Source organism: Trachurus trachurus, assembly GCF_905171665.1.
Source record: "Trachurus trachurus genome assembly, chromosome: 16".
NCBI classification, from domain to species: Eukaryota; Metazoa; Chordata; class Actinopteri; order Carangiformes; family Carangidae; genus Trachurus; species Trachurus trachurus.
The window spans coordinates 28,095,488-28,115,065 of record NC_139902.1 but is presented as its reverse complement, the minus strand read 5'-3'; the positions used below and the strand labels follow the sequence as shown (position 1 = coordinate 28,115,065).

Here is a 19,578-nt window from a genome sequence, read left to right as displayed (position 1 = left end):
TGGAAGACCATTTTGTAGATTACTGCTAACCATTAAGATGAGTATGGGTTACCTATGAAACCCAGCAGTGTGTCCTTCACCAGCCAACAATCCAATTGTTTCCAAAGACTAAAAACACAATCTGATCTCAAAATTACCAATCAATCAATCTCAATCAGTCTCCAACATCAGCAAACCAAAGAGGTACAGCTGCAGTTTGTTAATTCGATGGATCCGTTAGTTAGATCAGCGGTTATGACGTCCACAGAGCAGACGCAAAACCTCAGGTTCCCGCTATGGTTCCAGATTTCATCACTTTAAACCCCAATCCTATTTCAACACAGCACTCTGACCTCTTCTATTAGATCTTAATCGACGTACCAAAGCCTCGACTCTGGCCCTACCCGTCACCACGGTGGCGTCAACAGGTTTCAGGTTGAGTCAGTCCAGGTACGAACCACAACGTATCTAAACTGGTCCGAAGTTGTTTGGGATAACCTGTTTTAAATACGCCTGGAACAGCTTGTTCTGGTTTCATTGTCCATCGGTAACCGACATGAAGTCCTTCAACAGCGTTTGATTTCAGTTTCATTGATAATCCATCGCTGACAGTGGGGGACACTCCCTCACACCTGTCCAACAGGGCTCAACCATTCATTGAAATATTACCAAAATCCAATATGGCACTGAAATCTCTTTTTTTTTCACATAAAAGGAACATACCGTACATTTTTGGTTCAAGCTCCAACAAAAACCACATTCTCATTTTTATATTCTCTACAGCAAAAAAATGAATGAACAACAAACCAGTCACACTAAAACCATGACTCACAGTATCTACGGGAATAAGTGCATCCTGGTTGTTTGCATGTTGTTCAGCTTTCTCTTCCCCGCTGTAGCATCTCTCATTAACGTCGTATACTATACAGACCCTTAAGAGTTCAGTTACATAAACCTGACGGTCTGCAGACATGGACCGACGGCTAAAAACGTCAATTCACATCATTAGAAGTGAAACCTGCACAGAAATAACAAACTGGTACCAGGAGACTGGTGCACATGGCAGTCACACTGACGTCAATGTATTTAAAAAAAACAAAAAAACGATTCATATCTGTGGCTCTAATGACGGTGAAATGAGCTGCTGCTACAGACATGTACAGTTCTCTGAAGTCCTGGATTTCTGAGGTAAAGTAAGAACTGTAGTTAAGCTCATTAAACCCTCCTATGTGAAGTATTAAAAGTAAAATTCACACCCCAATTTAAAAAAAATGAATATCAGGTCTTTATTTCAAATGGTTTAATCTTAAAGCTGAAAAATACATCACAAAATGTAATTTTTATGTACATTTTTAAGTTGTTACTTATTTGTTATCTTATTTCAGCCAGCACTGAGCAATATCAAATCACAGTGACCGCGTTTTGCATGTCATTCATCAGCCACACCGCTGTTGTGTTCTGATTTCTAATTTCACCACAACTATGTGTTGTGTGATGATGCACATTGCTCCGTTGCAACCACACTGACATGTGACACACACACACACACAAACACACAGAGACATGTCGGGGAAAACAACCAACAATCAACCTGCAGGAACAGAGTCTTCAGAGAAAAAGGTAAAGGCACCGAATGAATGAATGAATGAAAAGGAAACACATGTGTGATCTAACAGGTTGTGTGTCCTTTACTGTGATGTGACAGTGAAATTACCTGCTTAGCTAATCCACCAAACAAAAAAAAACTCACAGATCCACACAACTCAGGTAAAAGTCTTATAAATCTGATATTTTGATCAGTCCTACGTTGATTTTCAACACTGTTCACAGAAGCCTAATACAACATGAAACATTAACTAAATGGTACATCCATTCCACTCAGATACTATCTCTGGTGTTTGTTACAGCCCAACTACATTGTAATATTTACCATATATATATAGACATATTTTATATGACTTGTACTTATAATTTAGTGTGTAGGAGTTACCCATATACATTTGCATTATACTACAAATACATTAACAGATATCCCTAAGCAAAAAGGAGCAAACCGCTACAGTAGCTACATCAGTTCAGTCTTAAAGAGGAGCTACACCCAAACTCCTGCTCTGTTCGCTCTGTCTCTAACAGCTGCACATCAGCAGCAACAACACAAACTTTTCATTTCAGCAGCTACAGAGTTCATGTTCATTTGTTAGTTACAGCTGAGGTCAAAGATTTCAAGCGGAGACGTCACCGGTCAGATAAAAAAGAAACAACCCTATCCTACCTAAAAGTGAGACAGTCACAGGTTTGTCACCTGGATAATTTATCCGTCTTTAAATGAGTGTCATGATCATTATCTCCATTCAAAGTGCCCTTATTTTGACAGTCTGTGGTAGCAGGAAGTGGGAGAGTTAGGCGACACCTGCTGAGATCTCGATGTTACCTCTCACACTTTCAGGTGACTCAGTAGTTACCTGTCATATCAGAACTAGCACTATTAGTACGGCTTGTATTATCTTTATTATAAAATAGTGATGGATATTGATGGATGGATACAACAAACTGATATAATCAACAGATTAATCAATATCTTAAATGACTGTGATGGAGAAATTGTGCAATTTACTAAAACTGGACAATTGAACATCCTCCTCTATGGACATTTGACTGTGTTGTGTGTGTGATACATGTTGTGCTGTGATGATTCCAGTCTAAATCCAAGTCACATTTTCTTTTCTCTACTCAATTCATTCAGAAAAAACAAATCTGTGCTATAGTTTGTATTAGTAGTTGCAGTAGTAGTAACAAAGCTATGATGAGTAAAATGTTTATAAACGCAGAACCTCTCTCACCCACTTTTGACACCTACAGGAAGTGTTTGATGCCGAGAACAGAACACGCTGCTGATGTTCTGTTGCTTTACAATAATAAGGAAAAAATTGTCTGAACATGAACATGGTTGTGCATAAGTTTGTTTGCCCTCTTAGTTAGTTAGTTAAGTTATTTGGTCACTAAATAAAATACTGCCACTTAGTTTCACTATACAACATGGGAGGGAGGGAGGAGGGGTGTGTGGGGGTCTGAGCGCATGCAGAGTCAAAGGACACAGATACAGATGCTGCCACTACGCGGCGGGAGCTGAAGCAGAGCTGGAGAAGTTTGAGCCCCGAGTAACGAAGAAAGCCGTCGTTCCAGGATGGAGGAGTCGGATGATGATGATGATGATGATGATGATGATGATGAAAACAAGCGTTATCAGAGTTCCTGGTAAGTTTAGCAGTCTGTCCATCAGAGACTACAAAGAGTTGAATTTGTGTGTCAGAGCTGTCACACACACACACACACACACACACACACTGGGCCTGAGCTTGTTGTCACAGCTGTGCTGTCAGTCAGGGAACAAGTCCATTGGCTGTTTGTGGCCAAGAGACACACAGAGCGCACAAAAAAAAAAAAAAAAATCCCACTCAAACCATCAGAGGAAGCCAAAAAATGTTTTACTTTACATTACATGTGTGCGGCGGGATGAAGCGGTGTCATGCAGAGGAGAGGAAACAGTGGGAAGAGGAGGGCCACTCCTCGGTCTGGGCTCCAGCTACAAGGTCTTGGTGTTTCAGTGGAGGATTTCTGGTGCATATCTTCTGTAGTCTGAGGCCGTTTAGTGGCTGTTTTGGTGAGCAACCACAACCAGGGCCTTTCTGTCAAAATAAAACCACCAAGCTAAAAAAAAAAATGCTGTGAAACTTTTTAATTTACAAGAAAATCCTCGAGCTGTTAAGTTAACCCTTTTTCTTTTATTGTATTTAACTGTATTACAAGTTATTGTCTATTTTATAAGTTTTACATTGGTGAACACTTTTACTTTGGTGAATTTGGTGAATTCTGGATTGGAGTGAACGGACACCGAGCTGTTCTCCTCTCTGTCTGAAGAGCATGGTGACGCGAGGCTCTATCCTCTTCATGCATGACGTTGGTGTGGTGTCATTTTTACAATATGGCATGGATGGATGTTCATTCATTTTACGTTGAAATGAAGTTAAACCCAGGGCTGTTGCATTAACTAATAATATTGTGGGGTATTTGTTTATTTTTCTATGCAGTGATCGCGGATGCAGATTGTAAATGTGATTTCATACAAGCTGCTGCTGCTGCTGGTGCTGCTGCTGCTGGTAGTAGTGGTGGTGGTTCAGGCCTACATCCTCCAGAAAAGCAAGTCTCTGAAACCAAGCAGCAGGTTCAGGATGGATGGACGCAGCTCATCATCAACACAAACCTCAACTGGGTTTACACGTCGACGTCCACCAGCACCACCAGCAGCTCCTCACCTCAGCCTCTCTGTACCAGGAGCTTCAGGCTGAGGAACTGTGTCATCATCATCATCTGCCTCACTCACTCACACTTTGCTGAGTGTCTCCATCCATCCTGGCCTGCATGAGGCCGGTTTTGATGGAGCACAGAGAGAAAGACAGAGGGAGAGAGATCACTACTACTAGTGGTAGAGAAAGACAGAGAGAGGGAGGATGCAAAAAAAATGAATGAAGAAAATGAAGTAAAGCAGAAATGGCTGGGGAGAAAGGTCCATTTTGAGACTCTGGTTGCGTTGAGCACAAGGAAAACAGCAACACAACTTCAGCGAGGTGTGTGTGTGTGTGTGTGTGTGTGTGTGTGTGTGTGTGTGTGTGTGTGTGTGTGTGTGTGTGTGTGTGTGTGTAGCGAGGGGAGGGGGGTCCAGGCAGGCAGGCAGCATCTATACGACAAACCTCTGTATGTAAAATGTGCAACAATTTCAGACTATAGCATCTTCAGTTGAGCAATGACAGAACGAGGACCACACACACACACACACACATACATACACACACACACACAGGGAGGAGATGTCAAGTCATGATTCCTCCAGCTGTGCATCAGCTCTGGTCCCCCCCTCCCCTCCTCCACCAACCACCACCACCACCACTACCTACCTACCTACCTACCTACCCCACAGCCCTCCTGTTTCTCTGCCCCAGGAGCAGAGCAGAGCTGCCATCCATCCAACCAAGCCTGTGGTGTGTGTGTGTCTGTGTGTGTGTGTGTGTGTGTATATGCATGCACACACACCCTACCTCCACCACCCCCCCACCCATCTACTCCAGGGCAGGGTAGGGGCTGGGGCTGGGGCTGCTGCGGTAGCTAAGCTAAGTGGCTAGCGTTAGCAAGCAGCTGCCACAGCAGATGAAACGCTGCAGATCTACAGAGGACAGTCGGGGGTTGCTGGGCTGGCTGCTGCTGCTGCTGCTGTGACACCCAAAGTCATCGCCATACACACACACACACACACACATATATATGTACACTCACACATATACACACATGCACACGCCAGAACCGGCAGCGTGCATGCATGCATTGCATTGCAACCGCCTATACTGGAGGGTATCATCATCAACCCCCCCGGTTCTCCATCAATGCAGCCGCACGTCCAGCCAATCTCCCTCTCTCCCCCCTTTCCTCCCCTCTCCCCCCTTCCCTCTCCTCTCCCCTGTCTTATCGGTGTCGTGCGTTAACTTAAGGCAGGTCGCGATGCCACCACCACCACCACCACCACCACCGCCGCTGCTGCTGCTGCTGCTGAAACTTGCCTGGATACACGCACACTGGTCGCATCAATCATTAGCCTATTTAAGACCAACCCAGCCCTGTAGTTTAGCAGTCAACCCCGGCCAGATGGTTAGTAGCTGTTAGTTAGAAGAAACCTACTCGGTCACAAGGTAAAAAAAAAAAAAAAAAAAAAAACTAGAAGGGCAGGACGTTGCATGCTACTAAAAAAAAAAAAAAAAAAAAGAGGGGAGGGGGGGTAACGTGTAAGTCCATCACCACCATAAAGCAGCAGCAGCAGCAGCAGCAGCAGCACGCCTCAGCTACTGTAGACGCCTTAATTGTTCGGCATCATCATGATCCATTGTGTCCAACAACACACACTCATTCACACACACCGACGTTAACGTTAATGTTAACGTTAACCCACCTGTTTAATAATCGAAGCCTGCCTCGTGCCCCATTATTAGTAGCCGCCGCCGACGTCCGCGCGCGGCACCGGCACAGGAATGGGGACACGAGGCCAGGTGACAGGGGGCGAATAACGTCGGGAAGAAGAAGGAGAAGAAGGATAAGGAGAGGAGAAGAGGAGGAAGGAAGGGGGGTTAACATTATGCTACCTACCTACCTACCTAACGTTACCTACCCAGCTGCACTGTTACCACTCATTGACTGTCAAACCCCTAGCACACACACACACACACACACACATTATAGAGACAAGAACCAACCAGATGAAAATTCATACATGAATCAACCCCCCTCCCTCCCTCCCCACCCCCCTAAAGAAAAAAATAAAAAAATAAATAAAAGAAAAGACAACGCCGGCCCCGGTTATGTCTTATGTCTGTCTGTCTGTCTTACCTCAGGCGGTGGTGTGTCGAACCAAGTTCCGCGTAGCAGCAGCAGCAGCAGCAGCCATGTTCAATCGGAACCCCTCTCTCCCTCTGTCCGCACGAACCGAGCCGAGCCGAGCCCCCTCCCCCGGGTCAGTCAGTCAGTCAGTCGTCCTTCTTCTTCTTCTTCCTTCTTCTTATTATTCTTCTGATTTCTTCCACAGCAGCAGAAAGAAAAATCCCCCCAAAATATGATGGTGCAGAATTGATTGTGTGCAGCCGATAAAAAAAAAAAACCCAAAAAACAAAAAAGAAAAAAAAAAAAAAAAAAAAAATCCCGGTGAGATTAGTTAGTTTCCAGTAGAAGTTGTTGTAAAAAATTAAAAATTAAAAAAAAAAAAAAAAAGAAAAAGAAAAAAAATTGCGTTATTCTCCGGAGCTCAGGACAGGAGAGCGGCAGGCCGGGCGGTGGGGACCGATCGCCGGCGCAGCCTACGGGGGGAGGTGGGCAGCCTCAGCCACCGCTACCACCACCACCACCACCACAGAACTCAAGTCTCTCTCTTTTTTCTCTTCAGTTAAAAACTTAATTCACTTGTTCCAAAACTGTGGTTCAGCTTAGCTTGCACCCACAAATGACTTTTGCGAGGACCCCCACCCCCCCCAATCCCTCCCCCCCCGTCAGCGTCAGCTTTTTTTTTAAATTAATATAAAAAGGCGAGAAGCTAACATTAGCTTAGCTTCTTAGCTTAGCTTCTTAGCTCCTTAGCTTAGCTTAGCATGCTAACCCCCGTCCAATGATAAAACTCCATTGGAATCTTGGAGGAAGACCGAGCAGAACGCTGTCAGTTAGTCCGCTCTCTGCAGGCTGCTGGGCGGGCAGCGCTCGGCCGGCCAGCCGTCGATGATGGAGCGGAGGGTGCCGATGGACAAATTACAAAGCGGCAAAGAAACTACACGTATTTTTTCCTTCTTCTTCTTTAGCACACACACACACACATACATATATACACACACATACACCGCTACAGCTAGCTAGCTAGCTCGCTCTATGCCGGCCAGCCCCTCCGTCCGTGGTGGTGATGTTAATATCGGTCAAAGGAGAGAGAGCGAGAGGGAGAGAGGGAGAGAGGGAGGGAGAGAGAGGGGGGGGCTGCAGTGAGCGCGCACTCCCGCGACACCACCAGGCAAAAGAACGAAGAACGGCAACGGCCCCGCTGCGCGCTCCCGAGAATTTTCCCACAAAATGGCTGCCAAAACAAATCCACCGCGGACAGTCAGTCAGTCAGTCAGTCACACGAGTTAACTTCCCGAAAGTTAAAGTTAGTTAGTTAGTCCTCCTCCTCAAATGAATACTAGTGCTTTTGATTGTTTGTTTGTTTTTTACATGTGGTGAAAAATATTGAAACTCAATTAAGTCTCCATGGGGCCCTAATCAAAATTTCATATTGGGACCCTCTTCTATTACTGCCAATAATTATTGATTATAAACTACAATCACTCAGACAATACTTTTCAGCCATAGCATCAGCCTTTTCAACATTTCTTCAGAAACTTCAACTAATTCAACTAATTTCTTCAGCTCATTCAGCAATGGCGTTCAGCATTCACACGCATTTCCATTCTTGGAAACGCTTTTTCTAGTTCATTTTTCTAATCTATAATCATCATCCTAGCCTGGCATGTTTTGACCCATCTATGGTTTTTAATCTGAAATGGTACCAAATTCAGCTAAAAGTGCAACCTGGGGTTAATTTATCCTACACTTAATATTTAAAATGATAAAGTACTCAGTGGGGATAGGCTGAATGTCATAGGCCTACTACTAAAACTAACAAAATAAACTAATAGAGAATGCATTTTCTGTAAGCACGTCATCTGCTTTTGTTTTTTCTTTGGTTTGCATGCAACAACAACAATTAAGGGTTTTTGTAATTACGTAGGATTTCTCTAAAGTGAATTGCTCTTTGGGGCCCCAGTGGTCACAGGGCCTGAAGCAGGTGCTTCGTTCACTTATAATGCCTTGGGGTCGGCTCTGGATCTGGTACATCTTCAAATGGCACAAATCATGAACAGGGCAACAAACAACCTTGGGGCGAGACTAGGGTAAGTTGAGCGAGCATAGGGGCAGGTTGAGCCACCCAAACCATAATAAAAATTCAGCTTGTGACCAAATATTTAGGATGAAGGCATAATTTCATGGAGTCTGTGAAGGTAAGAACCACATGGGTAAAGTGGTTTGACGTCCAAAAAAAAACATTTTTCACTCTCAAAAGCGAATTTAGTCGACCATAAGTATGAGAATTGTGTTTAGACTAAAAGAGATAATTATAAATTTGTTTTAATCATCAGTTGTGGTATCTATGAGCTTCAACATGAGGTAGTAAACTGAGCATGAAAGTGCACCATTTTAGCTGTGGGACTAATAAAGTCAATATGACAGCTCTGGGTTAATTTGAGCCACCTGCCCCGTACAAAATGTATGTTGGCTGTTTATGTCTTAATTATTAAATCAGGATTCTGGATGTTTATAATTACAGTCAGTATGTTCCAGAGAACAGGCAAAGTTGTTTACGGTGAGGCCAAGCTTCACTTTCAAAGTGAAAGATGCAATGTAATTGCAAAACTTCCCAAACCACAGGAGTTGGTGTCCCAGCAGTTTGTATTCACCTGTAACCTGGACAGGTGGAGTATGGAGTAAAGAGGGAGGTGGGAGATGATGGATGGAAGGAAAGGAGATGGGTGGCACAATTTACCTCATACACAGGGAAAGTTGAGCCACAAGACCACTTAACTTTGGACACGTTGAATCATCATAACAGTTATGCTTTACACTCATTCTGTTGCACAACATGATTCCTGAAATATATACAGATACAATAGTTAGCAACAAAACTATAATTGTCTTGATGTAGTGATCCTGAATATAAAAAGTGGCCCATCTTGCCCCACTCTCCCCCACTCCCAGTAAATATCCAAACATGTTGTGTTTTTTTTTTTTTTTTTCCTTCAGAGAGAGAGGGCAGGGATATAATCTGAGGGGAGAGCTGAATCTAAAACATCAGCATTGCTCACACAACTTTTTGTATTTCTGTATGTGGAGTGAAATTGTGTGAAACAGACTGACGATGGAGCTCGGCAATGTCCGACCATGAGCATTGTTCAAACAGCGGCACAAACACATGGTGTTCACTAGGTACAGGGAGCAAGAAGGCCAGCACTAGGGTTTCTCACTTTCTGTAATTTAGAAAACAGGACACACAGGAAGTTGGCTAAACAAGTACTAAATGGAGATGGAGAAGGGTTAGGACTAAATAAGTTAATGCTTCTTCCTACTACATGCCAAGTTGTATTGACTGAAGTGCTTTAAATGTGTTATATATTACTCACATGTTTGAAATAAAGCCTTCGTTCATTCAAAACGACCACCCAAGCGACTTAGTGTAAGAGAAAAAAGAAAAAAAAGAGACGGTTTGTTTGGTGGAGATGTGAGATCTGACTGACACTGGGTTCACTGGTCTATAATATTTCTAGATTTCTATACACCGGGGATCCAGACTGCATTTTTTTTCCCTGCTCGAATTTGAGACGGTGCAAGTAAATGTTCTACTTGCACATGTGCAAGCAGCAAATTGGCCGTCTTTTTTTTTAACACTCAAAGAATCAGGGATCTGGCGTCAGGCCACGGTGTGTGAGGATCATGAATGGAAAGGAAATGTGAATATTTGTTTTGCAAGTTGATTTATGCCCCTAAATCTTCTGTTTGTATATATTTCTTTGTTTGATATCTTTATATGTAATGTTGACAATGGTTATTAGAGGACAATATGATATAAAGGACAAGGTGTAGGACCACATACGTTTTTTTTCACTTCTTCCTACTCCCTTTCAAGCATGTTAAGAATATAATTCATTCATTTTATATGTTTTCTATTACCATTTGTTTCTTGTTTGCCTTCTCTTCTGTCAGTCTCTTTTTTACACCAACTTACATGTTCATAATAAAGCTTAGTAATACAGAGACATCCCCATGTGTGCATGTGTGTTTTCACCTGTTATATTTGCAGATATTACAAGCTGATTTAATCAAAACATTTTTTTTTTTATTAAAACAAAGTTACTGATCATGTCAAAAATAATAAAAAGAAAAAGGTTTCAAGCATAATTTGTTGTAAAATATTTACAACTGTTCTGCTTCATACTCAACTTGCTCACACACACACACACACACAAACGTTATAACTGATATCAGATTACATGTCAGAGTGAAAAAGTCACTTTCTATATTTGTCTGTACACACATGCACACACATTCGCACGCACACACACACGGAGGGGGTCGGTTTACCTCCTCGCCACTAAACAGATCGGGGGGTTAATGGTTGGATATTGTGACAACCTGAAGCTCTTCACACCAGGACACACAACATAGCATCAAGATAAAGTATATTTTATGTACACAAGTTCAGACATAACTCATACACTAAAAAAAATACTACTACCCATCTGGGTATATGATGTGTGGAGGAGCAGGGGAAAAAAATAAAATACAATAAAAAGACAAAAGAAGCAGAACATAGAAGCAAAATAGGTGATGAAGTAAAAACTACACAGACACAAACCCTCACTGGAGTCGTGCAGTTGTTCATATGTGTGTAACTACACAGAAGTCTTTTGTTTTCAGGTAAACTGTTGAGTTGTTCCTCAGTAGAAAGGGACGAGCTCACAGGGCAGCGGCTGGACGCTTAGAAAAATAATAAAATAATAAAAAGCACGACTCCTCTCAAAGGCTGAAACACACGACACACAGGAACAGAGCTGAACTGAGGCCGGTTCACCAGCCCTGTGGTGAACCTGTACATTATTATTTTTTTAATATATATAAAAACTTGCTCAGACAAGAAACTCAACAACTCAAACGGCCCAGAGTCGTGTCGTATGTCGCAGCCTTTCTGTCAAATGAGTCAAAAACAGAAAGAAAAAAAAAAGGAAACCCAGCGTGCCTCTGCCCCGAGCGCTCGTCATGCTTTCACCGTAGAAGTCTACAAACAGGCAGGTGGAGGTGGAGGAGGGAAACGGACAACAGATGGTTGGTAGAGAAGAAGCCACTGATCACTTCTTCCCTTTAGGTGGAGGTCTGTGGAGAGAGAGAGAGAGAGAGGACAGAGCGTTAACATGGGACGTGAAAACGAGCAGGGACTATATACGTAGAGCTGAGCGCAGCGGGTTCGCGGCGGTCTGGACGTTTATGTGCCAACCTGTCACCATAACTCAGCTCTGAAGGAACTTAAGTCGGGAGCAGAAACGGCTGCAACCTCTCTGTCCCAACGCCACCGTCACCTGGAGCCGTCTGTTTACTTAGAGCTCGCTATATTAATGTGCGTAAATCAACCGTCTCGACAACTACGGAGGCCCGAAGGAGACACTTCAACTCAAACACTGATCCAGAGGAGAAAAACAAAAAGGTGAGTTTTAAAACTGAACAAACATCCACTCAAGTTTTATAATAATCTGGATTAACTGTTTGGTTTTAGGGGAGCTGCAACATTAATATAATATCCAGATGTTTGTATATTTATTTTTGAGAGTTTTTATTTTTATTTTCGGTCTTGTAAAATCAAGTACACACATCAATAAACATTTTATCAGGACTGGAAATGTATGGAAAATGGAAGCTATTGTATGGAAATATATTTATCTTAATACTTATTTGGGTTTGATCTTATCTGAAGTTATTTGGGTTAATTATTTTGTATGTGACATAATGGCATACACATTCAGAATAATGAAAACAAATGATTAATTGCATGATTTTTTTTTAAATATTATGCACATATATTTACTTAAATATCACAAAGTTTTTGAATTTTTCTACTGAGAAGTATGTAAGAAGTAGTAAGGGATTTGGAAATTTCAAATGCGTAGGAACCCTGTTATATACATATGTTTTAAACGTAAATAAACAATTCATTTCTTTTTTTCCCCCGTAAACAAAATGTACCCCGACTGAAAAGGTGTAGGCTGAATCATTCATCTTATTTTGCCTCCCATTCTTAAATTAACAGTTTCGATTAGCTAATTTTAGAAATTTAGACAAAACAAAACATGTACATTCTACATACAGTAGGTAGTTTGATATATTTGAATTTTGAACATGTATTTGTTATTAATAGGAGTACAATGTGCTCAGTCATTATCAACCACTACTTCCCTACGTTAAAAAAGGGCAGTAAACATCATAACAGGTAACATCGACAGCCCAGGTCGTCTCTCCTCTAACCACTTTTACTTCTTCTACCAATAATCAGGTTCCATCCATTTTATTTCAGCTTTATGTGTCATGTGGTGAGACTCTGACTTCAGGAACAGTCCAGCAGATGGAGCCGTTCTCAGGCCCCGGCTGATGCAGGTGCTGTGACGGTGGTGGTGGGTGGGTGCCGCCATATTCAGGCATATACAGGCCCCGAGGAACGACAACTTCCTGTAACGCATCCCTCTTTATGTTTGAGAGCGACAGCAACGACGACAACGAGCGGCCGAGTGTGGACGAAGAGACCGAAACACGACCGGACATTAAGATTTACCAAGACGAGAACGAGTTTATGACATTTATAGACGATTCAATAATGCAGCTGGTGTTGGATCTGATACTGAGATTAATAAATATTAATTTCTAACAATAGAACAATTATAAAACCACTTCAGGATCAGAATAAAATGATCCAGAGGAGTTTAACTCCTCCTGTTTGGACTGAGTATTATTTTAAGAGCAGGTTTTACTCCTCAATTTCAAATTTGACAGGGACAAAATCTTTTTGAAAAAGTGATGATAGAAAATGAGCTACTTAAGATATTTAGGGGTCTAAGAGGGTGGAAAACCTAATCTGATCCGTTTACTTGTTTAACTTTTTAGCCAATTGTCCACTTTTCCTTCCTCGCATTTAAAACCCTGTTTGGTTTTCATTGATGATTTTTTAAAATGTTCAGTCTCTAATATTTAAATCATAAAGTAAGAGATGAGAGGATGATGCAACTAGCTTGTCCGCACGCTGTCGTTATGCCATTATGTCACATTTCTCATACATACATGTATTATTTGCCATTATGAGCTTCTATTAGGTAAATTCATATGCAGGTTGTATTTTAATGAATTGTTGCCCTTTTTTGGTTTTGAGGTTGCCTTTAACATCTGTCCAGGGACAACGGATGAAATTAGTTTTACTGGCCAACTCTGGCTCACTTGTTTTTTTTTTGTTTGTTTTTTTTAAATACTGTTGAATAGTGTTGCATTGTCCCCGTTTAATAAACCAATTAATAAAGATGTTGCACTGGATGTGAACCAGTGGATTCACACAACAGACTGAGTTCAACAAATAGTGAAGATACTGAGCCGAATGTTCTTCATTTCAAATCTATTGTCTGTAAATATTAATGATATCCAAGTTTGACTTCCTGCATTGTGCGATTCTTTCATTTACTGTAACCGACCAATCAGAACTTCTCAATGAAGAGGGGGCAGCTGTATATTCATCCATAGATTAATAAAAAGGTGAGTTGTGGTAAAAAGGGGCTTGTGAAGTCTGGTGTACCTGTAAATGCCGACCACCACGGCGTGGTCTCTCTCGTACGGCTCCAGTGTGAGCTGCTCCTGTGGCTTCATGTTCTCGGAGCTCATCTTCTTCACCTCGGCGGCGAACACGGCCTCAGGAGCCGCCGTCGAGTCTATACAGTTGGCCTGGAGACGGGGAAAAAAACATTAAACATCAGCAGCTGAAGATGTGGAGGAAGCTTTATCCTCAATATCGCTAAATTTAACATAATTTGACTGAAAAAGAGGATGCATGTCTGGGGAAAACTGCACAGAGGGCAGCACAATTATTTATTTTACTGAAAACTGTTTAAAGCTCATAAGCGTTAATATTTTGTGGGTAGATGTACTTATAGTGCAGTGTTATGTTGCATCATGCAGTATTTGTTCTTAAGCTATGGAGGAAAGGTTTAGTGTTTACCTCAATACATTTGAAGTAATTTCTATTTAATTTGTGAACATTTTAGTCATTAACATTAAAAACACGCTCTTTTTTTGGAGAGAATTACATTCAAACTGAGGAAGAGAAGAGAACTGGTCAAAATGACTCTATGTGTCGACTGTAAGATCTCATTTCATATCGATGGCAAAGATAAGCTCTAACCCTTTAATAGGAAATTATTTTCCCCCCATTTTCAAGCAGCTTCTTTATATTCTTTTATGTATGATGTGCTTATGTTGTTTTACTTAAAGCCCAAATCCTCCCCTCGTTACGTTATGTGCCCAGCTGGAACATAAGTGAATGTTACTAAAAGAAAACAAATAAAAAGTAAATAAAAGACACTCGAGTAACAAGTAAAAAACTGAATTTTGAAAGCGTAAAACGGATTTCATAGGTCCCTACGCCAAGTCTCATGGTCAAACAGCAGCTTATGGATCTGCAGCTGAATCGCCTGATTAACCAAGTTTCATACCTTGATGGAGATGACGAAGTGTCCGCCGTTCTTCAGGAAGTTGTGAGCGTTCAGAGCGACGATTCTGGTCTGGTCGGGCTGAGCCACGTCGGCAAAGATCACGTCCACCATACCTACACAACACAACAGAGACCAGAGGGTTTAAAACACACACAGAGACACCAGGACACGACGGATGGACGGACGGACGAGGTCCAGCTGCTCGGCTCGGCTCTACTTACCAACCAGCATGCGGTACTTGTGCGGGTGCCGGGCGTCCTCGATGATGGGAATGATGTTGGTGCGTTTCTTCGCCACGTTGAGAAGGTCGCGGCCCGATCGGTGGGAGAACTCGACGGCGTAGACCAGGCCGTCCTGGAGAAGAAGAAATAATAATAATACATGTCAAGATGTGTTGAGTTCTCCGGGGAAACATCTGGAGGGAATCGACCACGTGGAGACTTCTGAGGTCAGAGCGTTGGACTGAACTCTGTCTAATTAGGTCGTTGTGTGTGTGTGTGTGTGTGTTACTCACCGGTCCAACGATGTCAGACACGTGGGACACTGTGGTTCCAGAGGCGGCGCCCAGGTACATGACCTTCGCCCCGGGCTTGATGTGGATCTGGTCGACTCCTCCCAGGATGGCGGCTGCCAGTTTGGAGCGGAACGGATTCCACGCTCTGTACTCAATTTTAGTCTCTCCTTCCTAAGAAATAAAAATAAAAAAAGAAGAGAACAGTGATTCACAAGGTCCCAATTCGATTCAATGTTGATTCATTTAGTGACATTCAAGTTTTAATATTAATTTGCTTGATTATGAAAGAGATTTTCACAAAACTAACGTTGCGAATTGTACAAAGATGATACTCTCTTACCTGGTGTATTAATAAAATATTCATGTCTGTTGCATCAATGCACATTTATTTAACAAACTCAAAAGATCGATCTTAGGATTTTATGAATCGATATCAAATCTTTCAAATGAAGATCAATATGAATCGGAAATTCGATTTTTTTTTTATACCTAGCCCTATAATTTACCCATAATTGAACTGGGAGACTTCAATCCAGTGATGGTTAACAGGTATGAATGAAGGAACATCTCACCTCCACATTCATCCTCTTCTCTCCGTACACAGACTCTCCCACCACCATGTTCTTGGTCACCAGGGCGTCCTCCTTCCCTCTGCAGATGAACACGCCTTCATGTCTGTGGGGCTCCACCATGACCTTCCTCCCAGCTCCGAAGCCTCCTCGTCCTCCTCCTCTTCCTCTCGGGGCACCTCTTCCGCCGCCTCTGCCCCGAAATCCTCCACCGTCTGGGGACCTGAATCCACCTGAAACAAGCGTTTTAGAGACCGTTTTAAGGCTGGATCGTACTGAATCTACCATTTTTACAGTCAAGACTCCTTAAAATTCACAAACTGGGTGGCAGTTTCACTCAGCAGCCTAAAAATTAAAGGGTTACCAAAGTTTTTTTTATTATAAAGAAACGGTTTTCATGAAATATAGATGGGAAGAGGTTATTTAAATACAACCTGATGGTCATGGTTATACTGTTTTGTGCTCTTTATTGTTTCTTTAAACCGTATGCGAGGGACAGATACATTTTAGTTTTTCTATTATGTGTGTAGAGGTAGAACTAAATAAGTGTTACACTCTGACTTTTGTTATTAGGGATGATGTTGTCTGTTGTTTCATTTGGTTTTCTGTTCATGTTGTCTTTTGTCACATCACTTAAAAAAAATATATAAGCTTGAAATAAATTGTGAAATGAATGAATGAAGCTCCAGTGTTTCACATGTCAACTGATGCACATTAACACAGTTTCCCTCTAGTCTCACCTCTTCCTCCTCTGAATCCACCACCGCCTCGTCCTCCTCGGTCTCCAAACCCTCCTCTACCTCCTCCACCGAATCCTCCTCCGCCACCGAATCCTCCTCGGCCTCCTCGTCCACCTCTTCCTCCTCGATCGCCCCCACGGGGACTGAACCCTGGAAAAAATAAACAGTTTGGTGAGATTCATACTCATCAGATCAGGAGGCTGTGAAGTGCAGAAACAGACGCCTGGTTATAGATATGAAGACCGGACACAGACGGTTGTATTTCTGCTACACAGCCAGTTGCTGTAATTCTGACGCCCAGTTGGGACGACGCCTGGCGTTCAGGTAGGAGGGAGATTTAAAAATCACACAAGGTGCAAAGTGAGTTGTTGGTACTTTGGTTGAAACTGGGTCTTGGGGTTTGAGCTGAGAATAGACGTCGTCTCAGAACCAGGTCTATTTCTGGACCAATGTCACTTCACTGACAGTCTGCTGCTTTTACAAGAGCACAGACTTGGTGCTTTAAAACTTTAAACTATCTGAATGAATCGCAAACAGAGCTGGTGGTGGGTGAGTTGAAATCTTTAGAAAAATATATATTTATACACAAACCACAGCTGTGATCTAAAGGAAGAATCAGTAAATCTATAAATGAATCTGACCGGTTCTAAACCATTTTATATTTCTTTAACATTTTCTCTTTTAGTTCATTAAAAATCCCTGCAGCACCTGAAGGCAACAGGACACGTTGAGCAGCTGCACCTCAGTTCAGTGACATCTACAAGCTCCTGAAGAGCAAATAATACGACTGTAGGAACATATTGATATACTAAAATATCATGACACTGTATAGATTCTGTCTATCAATATTTAATCAATAGCTGGTGGTGGCTACAGTGGTTTTGAGCCTCTGATGGTTCCTTTTTTAAAGAGTGTTATTTTAGATGTTGCTGCATCTGTATATCTTATTGTAGATCTGTTCTGAGTCTGAATGCATAAAAATTATTTAAAAAATAAAGTGTATAACATTGAGTGATTATATGGTGAGTTTTTCTAAAAATAAAAACGTTTAGGGACTTCATACCACCTTGTTTTTAGTATCCTATCATACTGTCAGTAGAGCTGCAACAATTAATCGAACAATAATTGATTATTAAATCAATCGTGTACCATTTTTGATAATCGTATAATCGATTTGAGTAGCTTTTAAAGAAAAATAAAAGTCAAAATTCTCTAATTTCAGCTTCTTCTATGTGAATATTTCTGGTTTCTTTATGACAATAAACTGAGTCTCTCTTTGGTTTGTGGACACATCTTGATCCTAAAAACTTTGTAGATCCGATTTTTTTTTAATGTGGGCATTGTTCATTCATGTCCACTTCAGTGAGAGCAGTTTCCTCTGCCCTCCTTTGCTTGGTTCACCACTTTCTAAACACTGTAGCACCACCTACTGTCTAAAGGGTGGGACAACAACATCCACGCCTAAAAGGACATGTGGACAAAAACACTCCACAGCCCTGTTTCTACTGCTGGTGGGAGAAAAACCTCCAGTTACATGTGCCACACAGAGAAGACCGTGGGGGTCATGGGAGACTCGAGCAAAGTGTTTGCATGAAGCTCCACAGTATTTTTTAGGGGACGGTATAGAGCAGGTTTAATTCCTCAAAGGGCCATGTGGGTTAAAGGTTTTTGTCCCAACCTATCAAAAACACACAGTTTGACCAATCAGCTGTCTGAACAACCAGATCAGTTGATTAAATGAGTCAAGTCTGGTCTGCTGCTTCTTGGTTGGAACAAAAACCTGCAGCCACATTGGCCCCTTTGAGGAATAGTTTGTTGAGTCTTAGTAGATAATAGACTATATGGTGGGGTAATACACACAGCTGCAACACAAATATAAACATGTATACTTGGTGACAGTAATATTAACATTATACAGGTCAGAAATGCTCAGAGAGAGCAGTTTTCTCATTCCTCACATCTACTGCCCTCATTTAAAAACCTCCAGATCTGCGAACACGTGAGATTTAGCACAAACCTCAACTGGTTCACTAAATTCAACCCGACTCGGTGAGAAAAGTCTCCATCGACATTTACCTGGTTCTGTGGTGTAATCAGTCTTATTTTTAGGTGTAAATCAGGTCTTAAAAGTGCAGTTATGAGCTGGGTAAACACCACCACGCATGGCTCCAGTCTGTGCTAGCGTTAGCATTGTGCTACATGCAACTTAGGTGGTGCTGCCTCGTGGCGCACAGAGATGAACACATCAGGCTCATTCATTTAAAAAACAAAAGAAACATCTGTATCTCCGTTAAAAGACGCCATCTTTCATTTTAACAATAATTTTTTCTTACAAAGAACCGGACTGGTACCGTTCAATCTGACACCAGCTAGCCCGGTTCTGCAGCGCGATCGAGGAGACTCAACACGTGTGCACAGCGTGTCGTTGCCGTTGGTGACGATGAACCGTAAATTAACCGATAGCGGCACCGTGAAACAGGGAAACCGTTACCAGACTTTAATCAGAAGTTAACTCGGTATTTTAATCACAAACTGGCACAGAAAGAGCCGGAGAAAGCGACACTTTTCCCTCCCAGAGACCCAACAACCAGCTACTCGCAGTGTGGTCACCGGGGCAACATGGCGGACTAGGCCACGAGCAACAACCGTTTTAACTTTTCTCCGCCTCGACGACGAACCGACCACCGTCACCGTTAAAACACCGTTAAAGGTTAAGTATTAACGGATCTACTGTACCTGGCCTCATGTTTTTGCAGGCGTAAAAGCGGCTGTCAATCAGCGGGACTCGTTTCGTCTCTTCTCTTCTCCGGGATCGGACCTGTGTCTGCGGCGCTGCGCACACTCAACTCTCAACTGTGACCGCACGTGCGTCT

General features: G+C 42.2%; 3 protein-coding genes across 3 annotated transcripts in view; 1 reads left to right on the top strand and 2 right to left on the bottom strand.

The window, feature by feature from the left end:
• dyrk1b (dual-specificity tyrosine-(Y)-phosphorylation regulated kinase 1B) overlaps nucleotides 1-7,005 on the bottom strand; it is a 54,376-nt gene extending 47,371 nt beyond the window's left edge. The window contains exon 1 of the mRNA XM_083989932.1: nucleotides 6,409-7,005. The gene's annotated coding sequence lies outside the window, so the exon portion shown is untranslated. The remainder of the gene's footprint in view (nucleotides 1-6,408) is intronic.
• The window catches only part of LOC310999494 (aldehyde dehydrogenase, mitochondrial-like), a 166,320-nt gene that overhangs the window by 108,645 nt on the left and 38,097 nt on the right, over nucleotides 1-19,578 (top strand). The window lies entirely within an intron of this gene.
• Nucleotides 10,810-19,573, bottom strand: fbl (fibrillarin). Its single transcript, XM_083989953.1, has 8 exons — nucleotides 19,442-19,573; nucleotides 16,706-16,855; nucleotides 15,969-16,198; nucleotides 15,397-15,567; nucleotides 15,104-15,236; nucleotides 14,883-14,995; nucleotides 13,970-14,115; nucleotides 10,810-11,517 (listed from the first exon to the last, which is right to left on the bottom strand). The coding sequence occupies exons 1-8, from the start codon at nucleotides 19,449-19,451 to the stop codon at nucleotides 11,493-11,495; spliced, it is 978 nt and encodes a 325-aa protein (XP_083846079.1). The 5' UTR covers nucleotides 19,452-19,573; the 3' UTR covers nucleotides 10,810-11,492.